We start from the raw sequence: 19,806 nt of genomic DNA, 5'->3' as shown, positions 1-19,806 counted from the left end.
AAAGCTCTTAAAAATTTTGTTTTTCAATTACGGTTGGCAGACAATATTATATTACTTTCAGGTGTACACCATAGTGGATAGACAGTTACATAAGTTACGAAGTGATCACTGCAATAAGTCTAGTATCCATTTGGGGCAAAGCACTTTATCCTGATGTTGAAGACCCCTATTTCACTGACTCAAGTTGGTATTTATTATCCTCCCCACACTGTTCCTCCCCAACCACTTCTTGGCCCCAATTCAAAAGCATTCTGTGACTTCCTACCCCTCTGCCTTGCCCATGGAGTTCCCTCATCCTGGACAGTCATTTTCTCCCATTCTCACCAATGCCTCTTCAAATCCGACTTTCTAATTCAGTGCCATCTCCTCCGTAAAATTTTCAACTGGCCACCCTGTTGAAGGTGCTTTCTTATTTTCTGACATCTATATGCATGCTGGTCCCATCAGAGGCATCTTTCATTCTTATATACTGAACTCACCCGCAAGTCTGCTTCCTCTTTTTCCACCCCACAATCAAGCACCAAGTCCTGCTGGTTCTGCCTCCTTTTCACCTCTTCAGAGTATTTCCTCCTTTCCATTCCCACTGCCTCTGTTCAGCTCAGGCCCACATTGCCTCTCCCCTGAATGATGCAATAGCCTCCTGCCCAAACTCCGGCCTCTCACCCTCCCCAGACAGCCAGCAGACTGAACTTATAGAAAATAAATTCTGATCATGTCAGACCCCGACTTTCAACTCTTCAGTGTCTCCTCATGGCCTTCAGAGCAGTCTGAGCTGCTGAGATAAATATGAGGCATTTAGGATCCAATCTCCCCTTTAGCCTTCCCATGAAAGCACTAGACCCGTGGTTCTAAAACCTTAGCACACATCATAATTACCCAGGGTACTTGTTAAAAAATACATATACCCAGTCCATTCCACACCAACAGTTCATTTGGTAACTGGGAGAGCCCAGAAAAATGAATATTGGGGGGAAAAGGTGGGGTTCAAATATTCATGGGGAATATGAATATTTTCAAAAATATGAGGTTCAAAATACTTGGTTCTTCATCAAAATAAAAATACATGATTCTGATGCAGGTGTGAGGATCACACTTTGAGAACACCTGATAGAGACATTGTGAAAATAGGACTAGAAATATAGTTTTTGAGAAGCCAATGAATGTAGTGGTTAAGACTAGAGGCTTGGGAGCAAAGCTGAAGTTCCCATGTGCCACTGGGAAAGTAACAACGTTTTTTGTGCCTTATCTGCAAAATGAAGATAATAACTGTGCTTAGCTTACAGATTAAGATTCAATGAGATACTCATTATAAAACAGTTAGCATAGCAGTTAGCACTGTAAATATCCTACAACCAGTGGAAGTTGAAGACAAACAGTAAAAAGCAACATTGTCCAGGTTTTTAATTTACAGTGTCTCTGGATTGGAAGAGACTTTAGAGATTCCTTCCTCAGTGTCGTTGGCAGTTGTTTATCCAACTTTGATCTGAAGGCTGCCAATGACCAGACCTCTGGCCACCACCTCCTGAAGATGCAGCCTGCTCTCTTGTTAAGCCATTCCAGATGTTAACTTCTTCCCTAAATCTGGTAGAATTCTGTTTGTCAGTTACCACTGTCCATGAATCCTAATCTGTCCTTTGGAGCATCACCAAACAACATCACTCTTATATCCATAAGAGTCCGAATGTTTGAAGGTAATTATCATGTCTTTCCTTGGTATTATCTTCTTTAGGAAGACAATAAAGTATAGTGAATAGAAGTCTGAGTTCAGAGTTAGAGGCCTGGGCTTTTGTCTTGACTTAGCTGTGTATCATTGAGCAAGTCACCTGACAATGCTAAGCCTGTTTCACTCTACCCCCAAATTCTATAATTCTATGGCTAAACATCCCCTGGTTATTCCTCTATTCCTTCAGCACAGGCATTTTTCGAGACTTCTCACTGTGGCAGTTATCTTTCGCATTGCTTGACAAGAACTAAACAGCAGTCCCCCTTTGGGAAAATTCTTGATCCCTTCACTCTCACCAAGTGGTGTGACTGGAAGCTGACAAGTTTTTGGAAACCCCATACCGCAGGCTATCAACACAGGCCATCCATAGTCCTCCAATTCCATGGCTATAGTTAATTGGCCTAGAGTTAGGTGTCTGACTTAAGTTCAACTAAATAGACCATACCCTGGGATTTTTAAATTTTGGATGAGAAAGAACAATATCAATTCCTCTCTGGAATTGGAATTTGGAGGAATGAGGTGTGGCAGCTTCTAGGGGCTATTATTCCCTTTCCTGAAGTAAGTCACCAGAGACTGACACCTATATGGAGAGACACAGAAAGGAGAGGTGGAGAGGTAACCCTGTGGAGTTCGAGTCCTTGGTTCCAGATTATCTCTGAGGACCAAGTGCACTCCTGCCCTTTCCATAATTTGATCAATTCTTCTTTTGCCCAAGTTGGGGTTCTCTTTCTCCAAACAAACAAATCTAGAGTAATACAGTCATCTTTCTAAGCAGGCTTCAAATGGAGATAGCTCTGGTTTACCTGTCCTCCCCAGCCTAACTTTCCACTCCCCCAACCTTCTGCCAACAGCTACTCCAGATGGGTTAACTAGAGTCTGTGTATAACAGAAGACTCTTCTTCCAGTCTGGCCATTTTTCTGGAGGGCAGCTCAAGACTGCATCTTAGAACAATCATGCCACCTTGCTGATTTATAGTGAGCATTTAGTCACCTCAAACTCCCAGCTCTTTTTCATGTAAACCATGGAAGCCAGGACTTTCCCTTTGCCATGCTATAATTGTATAGTTCGGTTCATTTTGTTTTGGAGGGAATGAGGTTTGGGACCTAACTGCAAATAAACACTTGCCTTGTTAAATGTTATATGTTGGATTGAGGTCTGTGTTCCAGCCTGTTGAGATTGTTTTGACTCAAGATTCCATCACTAGTGGTGAAGCTTTCCAACTGGTCTACCAAATGCAGTGGGTTTACAGATGTACCAAGATATTCATTCTCTCAGTTCTCTGCTTGGTGGAATGAACTTTAGGGCTCTGAACCTACATTAGTGGCTTCCAACTCTGGCAGCCTTATCATTTTCTGAGTATTCTTATTTCACGTCTCCATAGTTACAGTAACATAGGGAAGCTAAATTTTTTACAGCATAAAAATATTTAATCATAAAATGCTCATTTAGAAAATCGGTCCCCATTTAAACATCTCTGCTTGCTTAATCTTGGTCTGTATTCTCATCCACCAAGTCACACTTTCATTGCTTATTCTCTCCTAGACTTAGTATTTCTCCACCATAAACTATAAATGCAATGCGATTCAGTTATATGGGGTAACTCTAGGTTTTGCAAAAGACGCAGTATTTTACAAAGCTGATGAAAGTGATGTTAGAAAATGAATCACAAGTAAAGCCTCTGTCTGTTGTAAAGGTAACTAACTGAACAGGATAAAGTTCCTGGGGACACTACCTGATAACCAGAAGCAAATGATAGGAATACATGATGATTGAGAGTAGACCTTGAAAACTGTAAAAGTCAAAACAAACTCACAGATACAAAGAACATTTTGATGGTTGCCAGATGGGAGGGGGGGCGGGGTGAGGGGAGTGGTGAAAAGGGAGAAGGAATTAAGAAGTACAAATTGCAATTATAAAATAGTTATGGCTATAGTGACAGAAGGAAATTTAACTTTGGGTGGTGAATATACAATGCAATATACATATAATGTATCATTGAATTGTACACTTGAAATCTATATGATTTTATTAACCAGTCACCCCAATAATTTTAATAAAAATATTTTAATAAATAGTTATGAGGACGTAAAGTATAGCATAAGGAATACAGTCAATAATATTGTAATAACTGTATATGGTGTCAGATGGGTAGATTTATTAGTGTGATCACTTTGTAAGTTATATAAATGTCTAATCACTATGTTATACACCTGAAACTAGTATAATATCATACACCAACTATAATTGAAAAATAAAATATATACATTAAAAAAAGAAAACTATAAAAGTCAAATGTGTTGTGAATTATATTTCATTACCATCATTTTTAAAAAGTCAAATGTGAACTAAGGAATGATCTTGTGCTAGGACAAAACTGTGTTAGAAAAATGTACTCAGCCCTTCTTGTATAAAACCCAGCAAATATGGATTCAGTCTTTGTATGGTTTAATAATTAGCATAGAGCTGAAATTATAATCACAACTGTGTTAATCTGATCAAATAAATTTACTTTCTGAATTTTTACTTTTACTTTTCAAAATAAAATCCCAATAAATATTTTCCCAGGATCAGCTGTCTTTGGATTATGAGGGTGTCCTAAACTTGAGTTGTTGCCATTGTTGCAACTTTCATCCATTGCTCCTTGCCCTGTGCCTGAAGAAACACAGAAAAGCCTGGCCCTTCTGCTTCTCCAGGTGACAGATCTTCAATACTCCAGACAGTTTCCATGGTTCCAGCAAAACTTCTTTTCTCCAAAATAGGTTTATTTCCTTCAAACGTTTATAATCTGACGGAATTTGAAATTCTCTCATTCACTCCATTTGGTCATTCAACAATTTACTGAGGCCCAACTATGTGTGAAGCTCTGTTCTACACACTGGGGATACAACAGTTAAAATAATCCCCAGTCTCCTGAAGCTTATATTCTATAGAAGAGACAATAAACAAAGCTGAGTGAGTGGATGAATGAGTGGATGGATGAATATTTGCATGTGCTCCCACTGAAACAGTGAACACTTCTCCACGTAAGCTGAGCAATGCAGGATAGAGGAGGAGCCTCTTTTCTGACACCAATGCTCCTGTTCATAAACCTTCATATAGCATTTACTTTTTTTGGACATGACATTGCACTGTTGACCATGTTTATTTTACTTCAACTAAAACCATCAGGACTTACAAACAATACTCTTAAAATATATATCCCTTCATTTTGTTCTTGTATAACAACTGTTTATTTTTTTGGATCCTGAGCAGTATTTTTATTGATGTTATTAATTTTCAACTTATCTTTTGCCCATCCTTCCAATCGTCACACATTTATATGAACTAGAATGTGAAATTTTCAAATTAATATATACACCTCAACATCACTGCTGTCTACAAACTTAAGGAAAGAAGCAGAATATTCATTTTTAAATTGAGCGCTTGAATAAAGCTACTCTGAAACTTCAAATAATCCAAATCACCATTCTGAGAAAATGACTGCCCTGCCTAAAAGCCATGATTAACTTGGGCTCTGATAGGAATGTGCATACCATATGCAATACCTACAAGCCATGCCTTTTCTTCTTTTTATCAAGATGTATGCTCAGGAAACATTCTTTCCTTCATGCATGCTAGAAGGAACTATCAAAGGGGCCCTCAGGGTATCTCATATCCCTTTTATTATTCAAAGGGAACTTTTGCTTCATAATCCTGGATAATCATGGCATTAAGTAATTAACAGGACAACTGGCCGTTTAATGCCTTCTCCCGCTAGAATGTATAAACTGCAAGAGCAGAAATTGAATGCAACCTTTTCATTAAGCCTTCTCAGGACCTTGCAGAGTACCACCCCATTGGCAAGTGATCCATAAACTCGATAAATATTTGTTTACTGTAAACATAAATTAACAGTCATCTCTGCTACTAACTGTGTAACGCAGGGCAAGTCCTCTAACCCCTCTGGGTCCTACTTTGCTCATTTTAAACTAAAGGGGTTGGGCCAGGTGACTCCAAAGTCTCCTTTTAGAATGTTAATATTCCATCTTCTGGACTCAGTGGTTCCCTGTTTCTGTTTTCCCATGAGAGGCCCTAAAGCTAGATTATTTCCAGAGTGTGGGCAAATTTTAATCACATGAATACACTAGACCATGGCAGGGATGTTGAAGGATTTCTATGGGACTTTCAATTCAAAGTGACTACAAAATAAAAATAAACATGTAGGCTGCCAAATTACTGTATGATTATTTCGGCATACATTTTTCCTGAAAAATTTTTAACACAAAACACAAAAATGCATCACAGTTGGAGACCTTAGGCAACTAACCAAGGCTTTAATATTCAGAAAGTTTTAGAAAATGAAAGGGGAACTCTGTTTCAGAACAAGTAACAGGTCGACTCCGTTTAGAATGCTAAATGCCATATTCTGCCACACGAATGTTTTCCTACATTTTACACGCTCAAAAAAAAAAAAAATGAATCAACAGCTAACGCTGATAATCTGCTCGTTTTGATGGACATCAATCTTACCGCAAGCTTTAATTATAGCTACAGCCTCAAACATTAGCTGTGTGTGTAAAAGGAAACTTATTTCAGTCCAATCTAAAAGTAGAGCATTTTCATATCATCATCAGCCTCCCCTCTACTTCCTGTGTTATTAGATGTTAGAGAGAGAGCTAGCAGTCTGTTTGTAAAACTGCCAACTTGGCAAACAAAATATGCATGTTCAACCAGCATTCTTTTACATAGGAACCTAGTAGGGTCCAACCTTGTTAGAATAATAGAGAAGACACACATCTGCAGAAGGCCATAAACTCAGAAAAAAATAAGTACCAAGGAATTCCTGAACCAGCGATCTCCTCTGAACTCTACAGATTTCTTTACTTCAATGTTCTCCTTCAAAAAGGACACACCTAGTTAAACTTCTGCTTCTAATAGACTTACATGCACCTGTGAAGCTTGCAAGTCCAATTGTTAACCCGCTTCTATAATGGCATACCTGATTCTTTTGTGGGATTGTTGTCAATCTGGTACATTTTTAAGTATGGACATAGTAAAAAAAATGCAAGCTATAGACCCTGGCATGCTCTGAATCAACTTGAAGAGTTTCTGTTTAGTCACATCCTGACTATGTGACCACAAGAAAAACCTGCTCCATGGAAACAGCTGACAATCCAGATGGCACCAGCAGCTCAGTCCTCTAAGAAGGATATTCATGGGAAAGATATCTTTTTCTCCAACTGGGACATTCAAAATGGGCTCAAGGGTAAAGAAAATGGACAACAATCCAGCGATGTACCCACCTATCCAGTCATCCATTCATCCAGCATTTACTGGTCACCTACCACACATAAAACATTCTCAGTAGAGACAGTATTTCATTAAAAAGACAAACACAGTGAAAATGAAATAGTCTCCAATAGTTTTTTCCCCCACAGAAAGACAATTTTATCAATTATTGATTTTGTTTTTTTCTGTCTTGGAAAACCAACTGATCACTGTTTGTGTCTAATTTTTACCAAACTAGTTAAATCAGAAAGTTTATGCTCAGAAGTCCACATGACAAGCCAACTATGGTTTCAATAATTTCTCCAATGGGCAGATAAAGAGTCATTTACAGCATAAATCATCCCATATCCTTGGCCATCTCAGACACACTCTGTCATGTGAATGGCGCTGGAAACTAAATTGAAAAGCTGTCAAAACATCCCTGAATAATAAGGAAATTATAACAGACGTATTCTGTCATGCATATTTGCCTCCATTTTCCCTGCCCCCATTACCTTCCTAGGAGCTCACATTCATAAAGCTATATATAGACCATAACAAACAGTATATGTAAAATGTTAAACGTATTCTTTCATTCTCACACAGATAATGGCATCGTATTATATTCTCCTAAGACTGAACTTGGGCTAGTGTCCATAAGCAGAAAGCTATTATTATGTCATTTAAAGTTCTGTTTAAAATTCTGCTGTGAAAGATAACTTGTTAGCTGAAATAATACACTCCACCTTGATGGGATTTTGAAAAATGTCAGATTGAGACCCAGATACAAAATATAATATGTAAAATCACACATAGTTAAAATCATGGAATTTCATGTCTGTAAAGGTTTGAGATATCAACTTGTGCTCTTTCCAGAATTTTAAGAAGGACAAAAAGAAATGCAGGGTGGCCAAGTGACTTGCACAAATTGGCAAAGCCAGTTAGTGCCACAGTCCATGAAATCTATACTTATAGTCTACTTCTTGTACTAAAGATTGTAGTAACCTAAGAAGACGACAGTCTAAATTTGATTTGACAAGAGTAAAAGTATGACTCAAAGATAAGTAGCTGAAGCCTCTTTGCAGTCATTAGCCCACATCCAGTGAGCGATGGTGCAGACATTACAGCTATGTGTACACACCAATGATACCATTTCACTTCCTTTACCCAGAAAAGCAGCTTAATGAAGCCAAGAAAAAGGTCAAGGAGTTTGTACAAAGGAACTTAACCTGAAGTTCAACCTGTTTGGATTAGTTGGATGTGAGCCTAACTTCCTCTAGATCTATAAAATCCCCATGACTCCATCGTTTTTCTCTTTTAAAATTCCCAACTGAAAGTAAAACATGATCACAGTAGAAAAATTGAAACAGTGGAGAAATGTCTAAAACAAGAAGTTCAAAATGTCTTTTATTTACCCAAAAGCAACCATTAGCAACAATTTTTTGGGTATCTTTCCAGAAAAAGTTTTACACACATATCTTTAAATAAATAAATAAGAGTGTGTGTGTGTGTGTGTGTGTGTGTGTGTGTGTGTGTGTGTGTGTGTCATGGGCACCCTGGTTTGATTATGTCATCACATTGGTTGCCAAGAGCTTAGTGTCACTAGTTCAGATGATAAACTGGTCATTTCAAGTGCAAAAACTCTGCTGTTAATCAAACCTAATTCTGTCTTAACTGACACCGTATTTGTGGGCCCTGAGAACATAGCTAAACAGCTGACAAAATATAGAAAGAGACAAACAAAGTGGTACAATAGGGACAAAACAAGAAAGAGGAGATTAGCGAGGAAAGGAAAGAAAAAGATAGAGGTATTTCATACAGATCAGTACCTTGCAGATGCTCATTCAGTACTTCCTGAATGAACGAATGACCGAATAAATGAATGAATGGAGAAACCAGGATGGGCATTTTTTAACACATGTGGCATTTAATATATTAAAATATTAGCTGATATGGCCCTAATTCTCTGAAAAGCAAGCATCCTTCTTGATCTACACTGTCTAATATGGTAGACACTGGCCACACATGGCTTGAAATGTGTTCTCTAAGTGTAAAATATACAGCAGATTTCAAAGACTTAGTATTTTTAAAAGAATGTAAAATATCTCATTAATGATTTTTATATTGATTATGTGTTGAAATGAGAATATTTTAGATATATGGGGCTAAGTAAACCACATTATTAAAATTAATTCATCTGTTTTCTTTACTCTTTTTTTTTTTAATTGCAGCGACTAGAAAACTTTTAAGTTTCATAGGTGGCTCACATGATACATTTTTGGATAGCACTGGTCTGGAACGTAGGTACCATTACAGCAGTGACTATGTCTGTCTTTCCCTGCTCTACTCCAGCACCCAGCACAGGGCCTTGAGCATAGTAAGTGCCCAATAAATATGTACCAGATGAAAGGCTGGCTGTGGTATCTAAATAAAGCAATAACTAGGCCTCTGCCTGTAAGGCAGGAGGCCCTGGCCCTGATCCTAGTGCTAACAGAAATGTAGCCGTGTGACCTTGGGCAAGTCAGTGAACCTGCCTAGGCCTTGTTTTCTTCATCTCTAAAATGTAGATAACATCTGCCTTATAGGAAAATTACATGGACTAAATGAAATAATGTCTATAAAAGGGCTCTGAAATGGTAAAACAGATGTCAGGTCTCTCCTAAGTTCTAGTATTCTCTTCTAGCAATAGTCCCAGGAGAAGCGAGATGAAAAAAATACTAAAACGACAGGGTAAGAAACTAACCGATTCAATTCCTGATATTTTCATTCTGGCACATGTTAGAAAATTTAGATGAAGACAGGTGCAAACCTGAGATTCTCACATTAGTGGAAATGTCAGCATTCATCACTCACTCCCTTTTCACTGCATCTCACCAACCACAGTTGATAAAGGGAATTGCAGATACTTTCCTTGAGGGACCACAGAAAGTCTAATGAATTGGGAAGACAACGCTGTCTCTGGGTGGCTGATGAAACAGAAAGTGGCCAATTTCACTCTGCCACCTGGGACTCGCAGCTTTGTGGGAAATTCATAATCCTGGGAGACTCTGAGTCCTCAGAAGAAAAGTTCCATGGGCACAAAAATCTACCGTGGTCATTAGTCCTCGTTAACTATTTCAGGCACAGCTAGGAGAGAGAATGTATCTTATTCTACAAGGCGATCAGAGTACCTGGCAAGGGAAATCCAAAGGACTCTTAGACAGGCTGTAGCTTTTTAGTGACACCAGATGGATTACACTATCCCAACTGGAATCCTCTTCCCTAAATCAAAGATCATTTCAAAAGGGAAGATTGTACAAAGAAAGCATCCTTCAGGAGGGAGAATTTAAGGAGCCTAGAGGAGCCAACTGCAGACTAACCTACAGCAGAGAAAGAGCAGACCCAACAACCCACAGCCACAAGGCAGGAGGAGAGAACAAAAATGGTCCATTTCAAGAGGCCCAAGGTCAGATTCTTCCTTCAGTCTCTGCAAGGCACCACAGAAGCCCCAGAAGTTGATGACTTACCATCAGCGAAGCCACCACACCAAGGAGAGCAAGGAGGGTGCAGTGACTTCCCCTTCGCTATGAGTCTCTTCCCCTAAAGGCTGCTGCCGATGACGTGGAAGCCAGCTGTGCCAGGGCCAAGCTCTGAGCCTGTGGGACCAGTGTCCCGTGACCTGCATTGTAACAGCCCACAGGGTTTGACCTGCTGGTGACTCATCCAACTAGAACACCAAGGGACAGGGCAGCAGGCATGGAGCAGAGTCTAGAATGTAGCTGCACAGGAGAACCAACTACAAAGGGTTTCTGAAATTCATATGCCTGGGACCAACTCCCCCTCCCCCAAGATTCTGGTTCAGTAGGTCTGGGGTGGGACCCAGGCACATGAGTTTTAAACAAAGTGCAGGGGCAATGCTGATGCCCAGCTTGACTTGGGAACCTGTGGTCTAGAGAACTCAGGGAAGCTTTATTGTCCCTAATCCCTTCTCTTCCATGAGGTTTCTTCATCCTTCCTGTCTCCACAAGGAAGAGGAGACTGGGGAAAGGAGACTTAGAGGAAAGTAAAGCAAAGTGGAGAGCATTCTAGAGTCTGAAGGCCCTGGGTTCCAAAGTGAGCTGCTCCCAGTCCTTATGCAAGTCATTTAACCTCTCCGAACCTCAGCTTTCTCATTTGTGGAATGGCAATAAAACCGTTTACCCCACTCAAGGTTGGGAAGGAGGGTAAAGACACATGAAGTACTATGCATTATACATAGTAACTGTCATAAAAGCATTCATCTGATTATTAGCTCTCTCCATGAGGGGAAGGAACGGTGCAGGGCAGTTCTCCATACGAGGATCTTTGCAAGAGACATTGCAAATGTAAAGAAATGACTTAATCAGGCCTAAAGAAAAAAAATTTAAATAAACTGAAATAACAAAAAAACTGCAGTCAGCGGGGTCATGGATTTTACACTGGGAAGGTGGAGAGATGCACAGGACAAGCAACCATATCTGGGAGGCTGCAGAGATATGGTTGAGAGGAGATCAGTAGAAATTCACAAAGATTTCGGCACAAAGCTGTGTGAAGATTTATTGTAACATTATTTATTTTAAAAAATTGGAAATAACCTAAAGGCATTTTTTCATTTTCTTTTTTTTAACATTATGATTAGCATATATTACTTTATTTCAGAAAAAAACGTTCTTTTTTAAATCTAGGAAGATTTTGGAATCTACTTGATTAGCTGAAAGCATTTAAAATATCTCAACTGTTTTTCTTTTAACCTCTAATTTAACATTCAGATTAGAACATTACTATCAACAAAGAAAGGCCTGATATTAGCACACCCCTCTAAATTCTTCCCATAGGAACATAGGGCAAAATACATTATGATTTGAGATACCATCAGAACTTCTAAAGCATGAAGAACGTGAGGAAAGATGGGGGAGGCAAAGAAAAAATAATTCATATAAAGAAGCAGATAAGATATCTCGTGTAATACTAAATAATATTAGGAGAATTAGATTTAGTATTTTTTTTCCCTACACATACATACACACACACACACACACACACACACACACACACACACACACACTCTCTGATGAGAACTTCTGAAATAAATCTCAATATCATCCACCAAGTCCTTTCCCACACAGACTAACAGAATCTATGTTTGTATTCCAGTGAGATTTACAACAAAGAATAGAGCTCCAGTAAAGAGGAAATAATTTCTGTCCTGTAACTGGGTTTTTCTTACTTCCTTCTTTCACAGTAATCACTCAACAAGTCTGAAAAATTCGGAACAATAATACAGTCTTCTATGCACTGGGTATATATCACTACAGACATTTTGGAACTAAATTGAATCAGTTAAAAGGTTCTGGGCAACCTGCCTTCTCAGAAAACATAATGATATATTACAGCACTGGGGGCTGAAAGCAACCTTCCGAATCACCTAGTCCAACCCCATCATTTCATAGATGAAGATCTTGGATAATAAATTGACTGGTCTAAGACACTGAAGATTCTAATTAAAACATCTGCTCGGTTTTAAGGTGGCTGGCAAATATGGAGAGAGGGGGTGTGAAATAAAACCTCCAAAACACTTTTAGTGGAATAGTAATTATAATCATGGACCTATTAAATAAAGAAGCTGAAAGGACTGTGATGAAAGTATACCCTCACTCTAATATCAGGACCACTACATCTGGAAAACTAAGAGATTAAAAATTGCCAGAGCAGCATGTAGAATCTGTGTTCGGGGCACCAGAAGAGAACTCATGAGCTCTACCCTGAAGTCTGTTGGCCTAAGCACCAAATGCAGGTCTAATTTTATACTTAAACTGTTGGGTGTCCAGGAGTCGCCCTGATGTGATGGTGCCTCCATTTCCAGAAAAGTGGAGATTTGAGAAAACGGTCCATGCACAACAGAGGTATGTGACCATTAACTTGACAAAAGAAGGGTGGCTTAGACCCTTGCTCACTACTCAGGGGACTCCTAAACAGCAGCATCAGCACGCCTGGGTTGCTTGTTAGAAATGCAGAATCTTGGGCCTGATCCAGACTTACAGAATCAGAATATGCATATTGACAAGATCCCCAAGGCCTTCTAAACACAGCAAAGTTTGAGATGTACTTTTTAGATAACGGAGCAGCAAGAGAAAGTGTAATTGATAACCTGTAACCACATTTAACCTAAGTTTTGGGAATAATTACTTCCATTACCATCTCTACTCTCTAAAGCTTTTGATCTTTAAGCTTTATTTTAAATTTTAAATGGTCTAAAATTTAACCTAAATTTTAAATAGTCTCAGTGAATGTCTTATTAAGTAGTCATGTTTTTTTCACAAAATACCTCAAAGTTAAGGAAAAAAAGATACAAATACACTGGGACCTTCACCATTTTCAAGGGTTACATAGATTACGAATTGAGGTCTTTTTTCCTATTTTCTGCTGGGATCATGATAGGGACATAACCAATATTTCCTCGGTTTTGAGTTAGAAACCTCAGGAAGAATTGATGAAAGAGGAAGATTGAATTCTGAATAAAATGTGTTCCTGCTGAAAAAGAGCAACTTCATCTCATGTAAGGGAATTTTATAATCAAAAGGCTGTTAAGGTCACATGGTTCAACCACAGTTCCAAAGCTGAGTCCCTTTATACCAGTCCCTGCTCGCATTCCCAGTGATGCGGCACTCACCACCTCCCAAGGCCACCCATTCCATCTCTGCATTTTCTAACTGTTAGAAAGCTTTCCTGAAATTCGTCTCCTTGTAACTTTCAATAGACCTACAATCAGTAATCCCATGATTACTGTTCCTACTACTAGTTCATCCCCATTGTCAATTTTCCATGACATTTCCCACTGGGATTTTTTTTAAATACAGAAAGGCAAAGAAACAAGTTGCATGTATTTATTTCTCATGGGCCTGGGGCTTGAAGTAGTGGGGTGTATGAAAATTTTATTTTTTTATTTTGAGGTACCTTAGGAAAATCTCATGTGTACAAGAGGAGTATTAAACTATCGCAAGTTATAGAGAATGTAATCAAGGACATAATTATACCAGACATCTAGTGGAGGGACAGTGCTATCCTTAAACACTGTTTTAGCCCAAAGCTTCCTGGGAGTCAATGGAGGTGTGAAATAGGGCGAGAAAGTAGTGCTTCAAAAATGTTTGGGACTCTCTGGCCTAGCGGAGTCAGAGATTTTTAGGCCTAGAAAAGTATCTTAGATAAGTCTGTTTCTCCCTCTTACAGAGAAAGAAACTGAAACTCAAAGAAGCTAAGTGACATGCCCAGTACTGGGCATCGAACTAGTTAGCAGCAGAGCCAGGCAGTGAAGTGTCTCTACCGCTGTTCAATGCTCTTTTTGCTACACTGCCAGACTCTGAGTCTTAAGTTTATTAAGAAATCTTGTCCAGCCCAAAAATCAGAGCCTATAGTACCACATTACTGGCCCGACCAATGGTAATGGCTATGGACACCCAAAAAACAAATGCAAGCCATCCCGCTACACACAGAGACCTCAAATCTCAAAATTCATAAGTCTAATACCAGATAAGAAAGTTATACTGGAGCCATAAACCTTCCTCCCTCTTCCTCTCTTTCTTAGAATTCCATTTGTTCCTACATATCCACTGATACTAAAGTGCAGAGATTTTCCACTAAGTAGTTTATTTTAATCTCCCATTAAAGTAATTTCTTTCTGATGAGAGGTTATTTGCTCTCAGAACAGAAACATCACTGTGAAACACTTCATTCTTTCTGCAACACTTGAAACTAAAGGCTCATTGCATACTGAGCCACAGTTGTTAGTAAAATGTAAAATACTGTAGACGATCAATTTATCCAAGCATCTAAACACTGGATGTATCCAAACAATATTTTTAAAAATCCTTTTACCATCTATTTTTTTAAATAACACCTTCTTTAATATTTTAAAGAACCATCTGTTAGAGCATACAGCAGGAGGTGCCAATACAGTGACAATTCATCCATGGAGCTCTAAATGATTGGTTGGCGGGTCACAGTGGCCTGCCCACAAGATCATAACGGACCATTGCACTGACATAAACTAATCCTCAGAAACAACCAGTTGTGTCTAAGTTCTTTGTAATTTTAGGCAGATCGCAATTCCCTCAAAGCAATAAAGTACAATCATGTAAGTATGAATTATGTGCTTTTTCTATCATATCCTTCTGAAGTAAAAATAAGCAAACGTGGGAAAAATTACTAATCCGGGTTTCAAGCATTTCAGGTGAAATACTATATGCTAACACCAGTCATTTACATTGCAAAACGAGATGGGATCCCATTATGTTACGAGACATGGTCATATTTATTGGTTTAGAGTAGCCTATTTCTGAGATAAAAGCATCAAGGAAGCTATATTAGCTTTTTAAGGTCACTAAAACTTGTGAATTCTTGATTTAGTTCATTAAATGAGACAGGAGTGGATGAACCAAATTAATGCCCAAGTCACACCAGGAATAGCTGAGAATAGTTCCATCACCCCATAATTTTCTAGGCTTCTTTGTTGGTGTCAGGTATACAAGATCTCAAATGGCAAGAGAACGGAAGATAAACACATAACCTACTCATAGCCCACAGTGAGGCAAAAATAGAAAACAAAAAGAGGAAGAAAAGCTGTAACATGCATCCATCCAAGAGCACATCTTCCTTTACTGTTAATCAGAGTATATGTCACACTTCCTGGGTCTACTAAAGTCATTACTCTTGGTAGAGAAGATCAGAATTTTTCCACCTTAAAAGGAGAACCGGCAAAAGTCAGAAACTAGGCTGGTAGGAAATAAGGGAGTGTTTCGCTATAAATATGTTATCCAAAAGTGATGATTTTTCAACAAAAATCTTAAGGTCACATGATGATAAAATGATTATGGCTTGTCAGCCTCCCACCTCCATTGTCCTGCATCTTCCAAGGTATAGAAAATTCTAGAAAGGCTTTTGTCCTAGCACAGAACCAAGGGAAAGTGTCATCTTCTCCCATGGTCCAGGAGACTTATCCCATCCCTATCTTATCCCAGAAATAGGCTGCTCTGAACCAATAAATATGACTAGGACTCTTAACATAGTGAGGCCCAGGTTCATTTTATAGTATAAATGACTAGTGTGAACACAACAGTGTCTCACCTGAAATGCCTGGGGCCTGGGTTAGTCATTTTTCTAGGGCCTGCTTATTTTTACTTCAGGAAAGACCCTTACCTTCAGAAATGGCCTTCTTCACAGCTGCCACGTACGTCTCAGGCTCATCGTCACAGGTGAGCTCCTGCCAGTGTGCCCAGTCTGGAAAGAAGTCCAGAAACTTCTCACTGTCATGTACCCCGCAGAGCAGCCGCACCATGCGCTGTGGAGGATGGAAGGCTCTCTGCAGCAGAGGCAGCAGGGCTGGCTGCCAGAAATGCTGCACCAGCTCTGCAGACACCAGCACCACGATGCAACGCATGCTGAGAAAGAAGCTCAGGTCCTCCGCTGAGAAGGAGGCCTGGAGGCCCAGCCTGTAAGTCAGCGTCTTCTGGCTGCGGACCTGCCGACTGGACAGGAAAAGGTCCTGGAGGTACTGGCACCATTCCTCAGCATCTGGGCTGTAGACGAGGAGGATGTCACATCTTCGGTGCACCCCTGAGCAAGAACAAGTCACAGAAGTGTATTAACACACCTGCTCCTTCGAGGGCTCCCCATGGCCTACAAGATATACCATCCAGATGAGGAGCCAGGCACCTACAATCTTTTGCGGTCTTCCCCTACTTATAGCTGGTGTTACAACCATACCAGGCTCTCTGTCTTTGCCCAAACGTATAATGCCATTTCAGATGTTTGCATTAGCTATTGCTTCTGCTGGCATATTCTTCCCTCCATAGCTGGTACAGTGTAGGTTTAGGATGAGTGGTGGTGGTGGTGGTGGTGGTGGTGGTGGTGGTGGTGATGACGATGACAACAGCAAGCACTTATCTATATAAGTAAGCTCCTATAGCTTATTATGTTCTAAAATTGACTATGGTGATGGTTGCACATGTGTGTGAAGATACTAAAAACCACTATATTGCCCACTTTAAATGGGTGAATTGTATGGTATGTGAGTAAGCTGTTTAAAAGAAGAAGAAGAAAAGAAGACCACATGGAAGAGTGGCCTGGATGACTCCAAAACCTACAGCATCTTGGCAAGAGATACTCTTACCACTCTCACCACTGAGACCTGCTACCATGGGTCATTGTACCTCCAGACCTCAGGAAGACCCAGGGACCCGAAAGGCTCAACTCCCATTTGCAACACCTGGAGTGTGTCTCGCCAAAGGGGATGCTGACAGTTCTAACCATTACAAATGTCTGCAAAAGCCACTACAGAGCCCAAAAATAGCCCTGGGTTTGGCCACTGGGCTTGAGTCCCCATCTGAATGGGAGCACACTCCCTACCCTCCTTGTCTATGCCCACGGGAATAATGTACACAGGACACCGAAGAAAGGTTTTTCTCTGCCTCCTCTACCCAAAGCCCCCACCCCATTTTTCTGTTTCTCAGACCTAACGGGGTCTGTTCCCAGGCATAGAAGGAGGGGGAAGCCCCACTCACCTCATCTCCTACTTCTCCCCAATCACCCACGTATTCTGACCACCTGCTCCTTAAATACACCACATACACCCATTAACTGTTCCTCTACTTGGAGCATTCTTCCTCCAAATGCTCCCTCCCCTCACTTCAGGTCTTTGCTCAAACGTCCTTTTCTCTATGAAGCCTAACCTAGCCACCACGTTTACAACAATAACCCAGTCATCTTTACCCCCTTTATTGTTTTTCCACACACTTCTCATATCATGTATTGTCTTTATTACGTGTATTGCCTACCCGCTACTCCATAAGCTCCATGGGACATGGCTTATATCTGTTTCATTAACTGAATACGTACCTGACACCTAGAACGGCACCTAGAAACAGCAGGCATACAATAAGTATTTGATAAATGAATGAATTCTCTCTAGATAACTTTTCTTTGGCTTTTGAGGAGAATGTGTAGACTATGAACTTACTATTACCAGAGGTTCCTTATTCGCAGTACAGCTTCTCCAGCTACCACCAAGCCAAGGTTAGCTACCTTCCCGCTCCCCCTAAAAAGCGAGCCTATATCACCAAATCTAATAGAACTGTCATCACTGGTCTTTTCTACCCCTGCTCCCAAAGCACAATTAGAAGGTTAGACCTCAGGGGGTCTGGGGAGATCTGGCTCTTCATTCTAGCATCTAACAGTACCTTCTCCTGGTCAACTAGGTTTTATTTTTCAAGAGGCTTTTCCATGCTGTTTTCACATGTTATCTCTACTAAAACATCCTAAGATGGGCTGGGAAAACACAAGGAAACCCGTTTGCAAACATGGTAACTCTAATCTTCTCAACTAGTAACTCCTGTTTACTTATCTCTTTCCTTCACAAGACTGTTAACTTGTCAGGAGCAGAGACTGTCCTGGTTACCACTGAGAACATAGTTAGGTGCACATTACCCCTTAATCTGTTATCATCATTATTATTATGTGGTTCATCCTGGATTTCAGTGAGTGAGTGACTTGCCAAGTGTACATACCCATGAACCAAGAAGGGAACCCAAAGACTAATCAGAAAAGCCAGCGGCCTCCACCTCTCTCTCATTTCTCAAAGTTCTGCAAAGAACATGGAAAGTAAAAGTAAAGGAATGGTGATCTTAATTCCTACTGAAATTCTAGATGAAAAACAAAGCCCAGGATAAGTAGAGGAAGCACACTCATGAAGGTGGCCCAAGGGCCGGGCTTCCCAGCGCCAACCTAGGACTGTCTGAGCGCCCCCTATCGGTCCGAGGAGCTTTTCGCCGGCGCAGACCATTCGGCTCACCGCCTTCTTTCAACTCGGACTCTGGTTTCACAGAGTGGGAAGAACAGGGGGAAACACCTTCAGAAGTTCCGAGGGCTAGTGATGGAAGGAGAAATTGAAACTTAGAAGACGAAAAAAGAGTGAGATCAGTCAGAGGCTGCAGAAAATCATGCATCAGCTGGGACAGGGAACGTGGGAAAGTAGGGGTGGAAGTTTGCGGCAGGGAACTGTGCTTAAGAACAGAAAGAACACAGATCCCGCACCGAAGAAGCCGACAGAGTTGGGAGGAGGCCCGCACTCGGAGGGCGGAGGGGGACAAGAGAGCGCGCGGAGAGAGGAAGGGGCGCGCGCCAGGGGGGAGGTTCCGAGAGCGACCCGGCGCCCAGCCTACGCACCTGAGGCTGCCATGCTGCAGGGCGCAGCTCACATGCCAGGTTCGCCGCGTGCGCGGGGCCTAGTGCCCGGAGCCGGGGCCCGGCGGCGTCCCCTTGGTCCCGGGGGCCGAAGGGGGCGCCGGCTCCGCGTAGCACCAGCCGCCGCTCTGGCGCTTCCTCCCGACCGGCGGCGAAGACTCGCGGCGAGGGCGTGTCCACAAGGCCCGCCCCGCCTGCGCCTGCGGGGCTCAGCCCGCGGCACCTGCACCCCGGGCGGTTGAGGAGGGGAAGTGAGAACCCCAGTCCACGCCACCGGCCAGCTCCCCGCACGGCCTCCGCTCCCCCCATCGCTTGGGGTAGGGAGGAGACAAGAGACTTCGCGCCACGTGACCCGCTCCCCCCCACCCCGTGAAGCCAGCTAGGTGTTACCGCCACCAAAGCACAGCCTGAGGTAGAGGGGGTGTTGAGAGGGGAGGAAGGAAGAGGGTCTAACTGTGCCGGACCTGTGACCTGGAGCGGGGTGGGAGTGGGGGGTTATGAGCACAGCTGGCCAAACCATCTCCGCATCCCCTGGGGCTTTCTCCCTGAGCCGCTGCCCCGGCAGGAAAGGGGAGGGGTCAGGAAGGGGAAGAGACACCTTCCC

The 19,806-nt window shown here is 41.4% G+C and overlaps 1 protein-coding gene across 1 annotated transcript in view; it reads right to left on the bottom strand.

The window, feature by feature from the left end:
- PIK3AP1 (phosphoinositide-3-kinase adaptor protein 1) overlaps positions 1-19,365 on the bottom strand; it is a 93,168-nt gene extending 73,803 nt beyond the window's left edge. The window contains exons 1-2 of the mRNA XM_039871646.1: positions 19,185-19,365; positions 16,161-16,577 (exon numbers count right to left, since the gene is read on the bottom strand). Coding sequence (XP_039727580.1) covers positions 16,161-16,577; positions 19,185-19,197 — 430 coding nt within the window. The 5' untranslated portion in view covers positions 19,198-19,365. The remainder of the gene's footprint in view (positions 1-16,160; positions 16,578-19,184) is intronic.
- Between the last annotated feature and the right edge of the window lie 441 nt (positions 19,366-19,806).

This window comes from Pteropus medius, unplaced genomic scaffold, assembly GCF_902729225.1.
Source record: "Pteropus medius unplaced genomic scaffold, Ma_sr-lr_union100, whole genome shotgun sequence".
Lineage (NCBI taxonomy): Eukaryota > Metazoa > Chordata > Mammalia > Chiroptera > Pteropodidae > Pteropus > Pteropus medius.
Note: the sequence above shows the minus strand (reverse complement) of the source record. Positions and strands in the feature narration are given on the sequence as shown.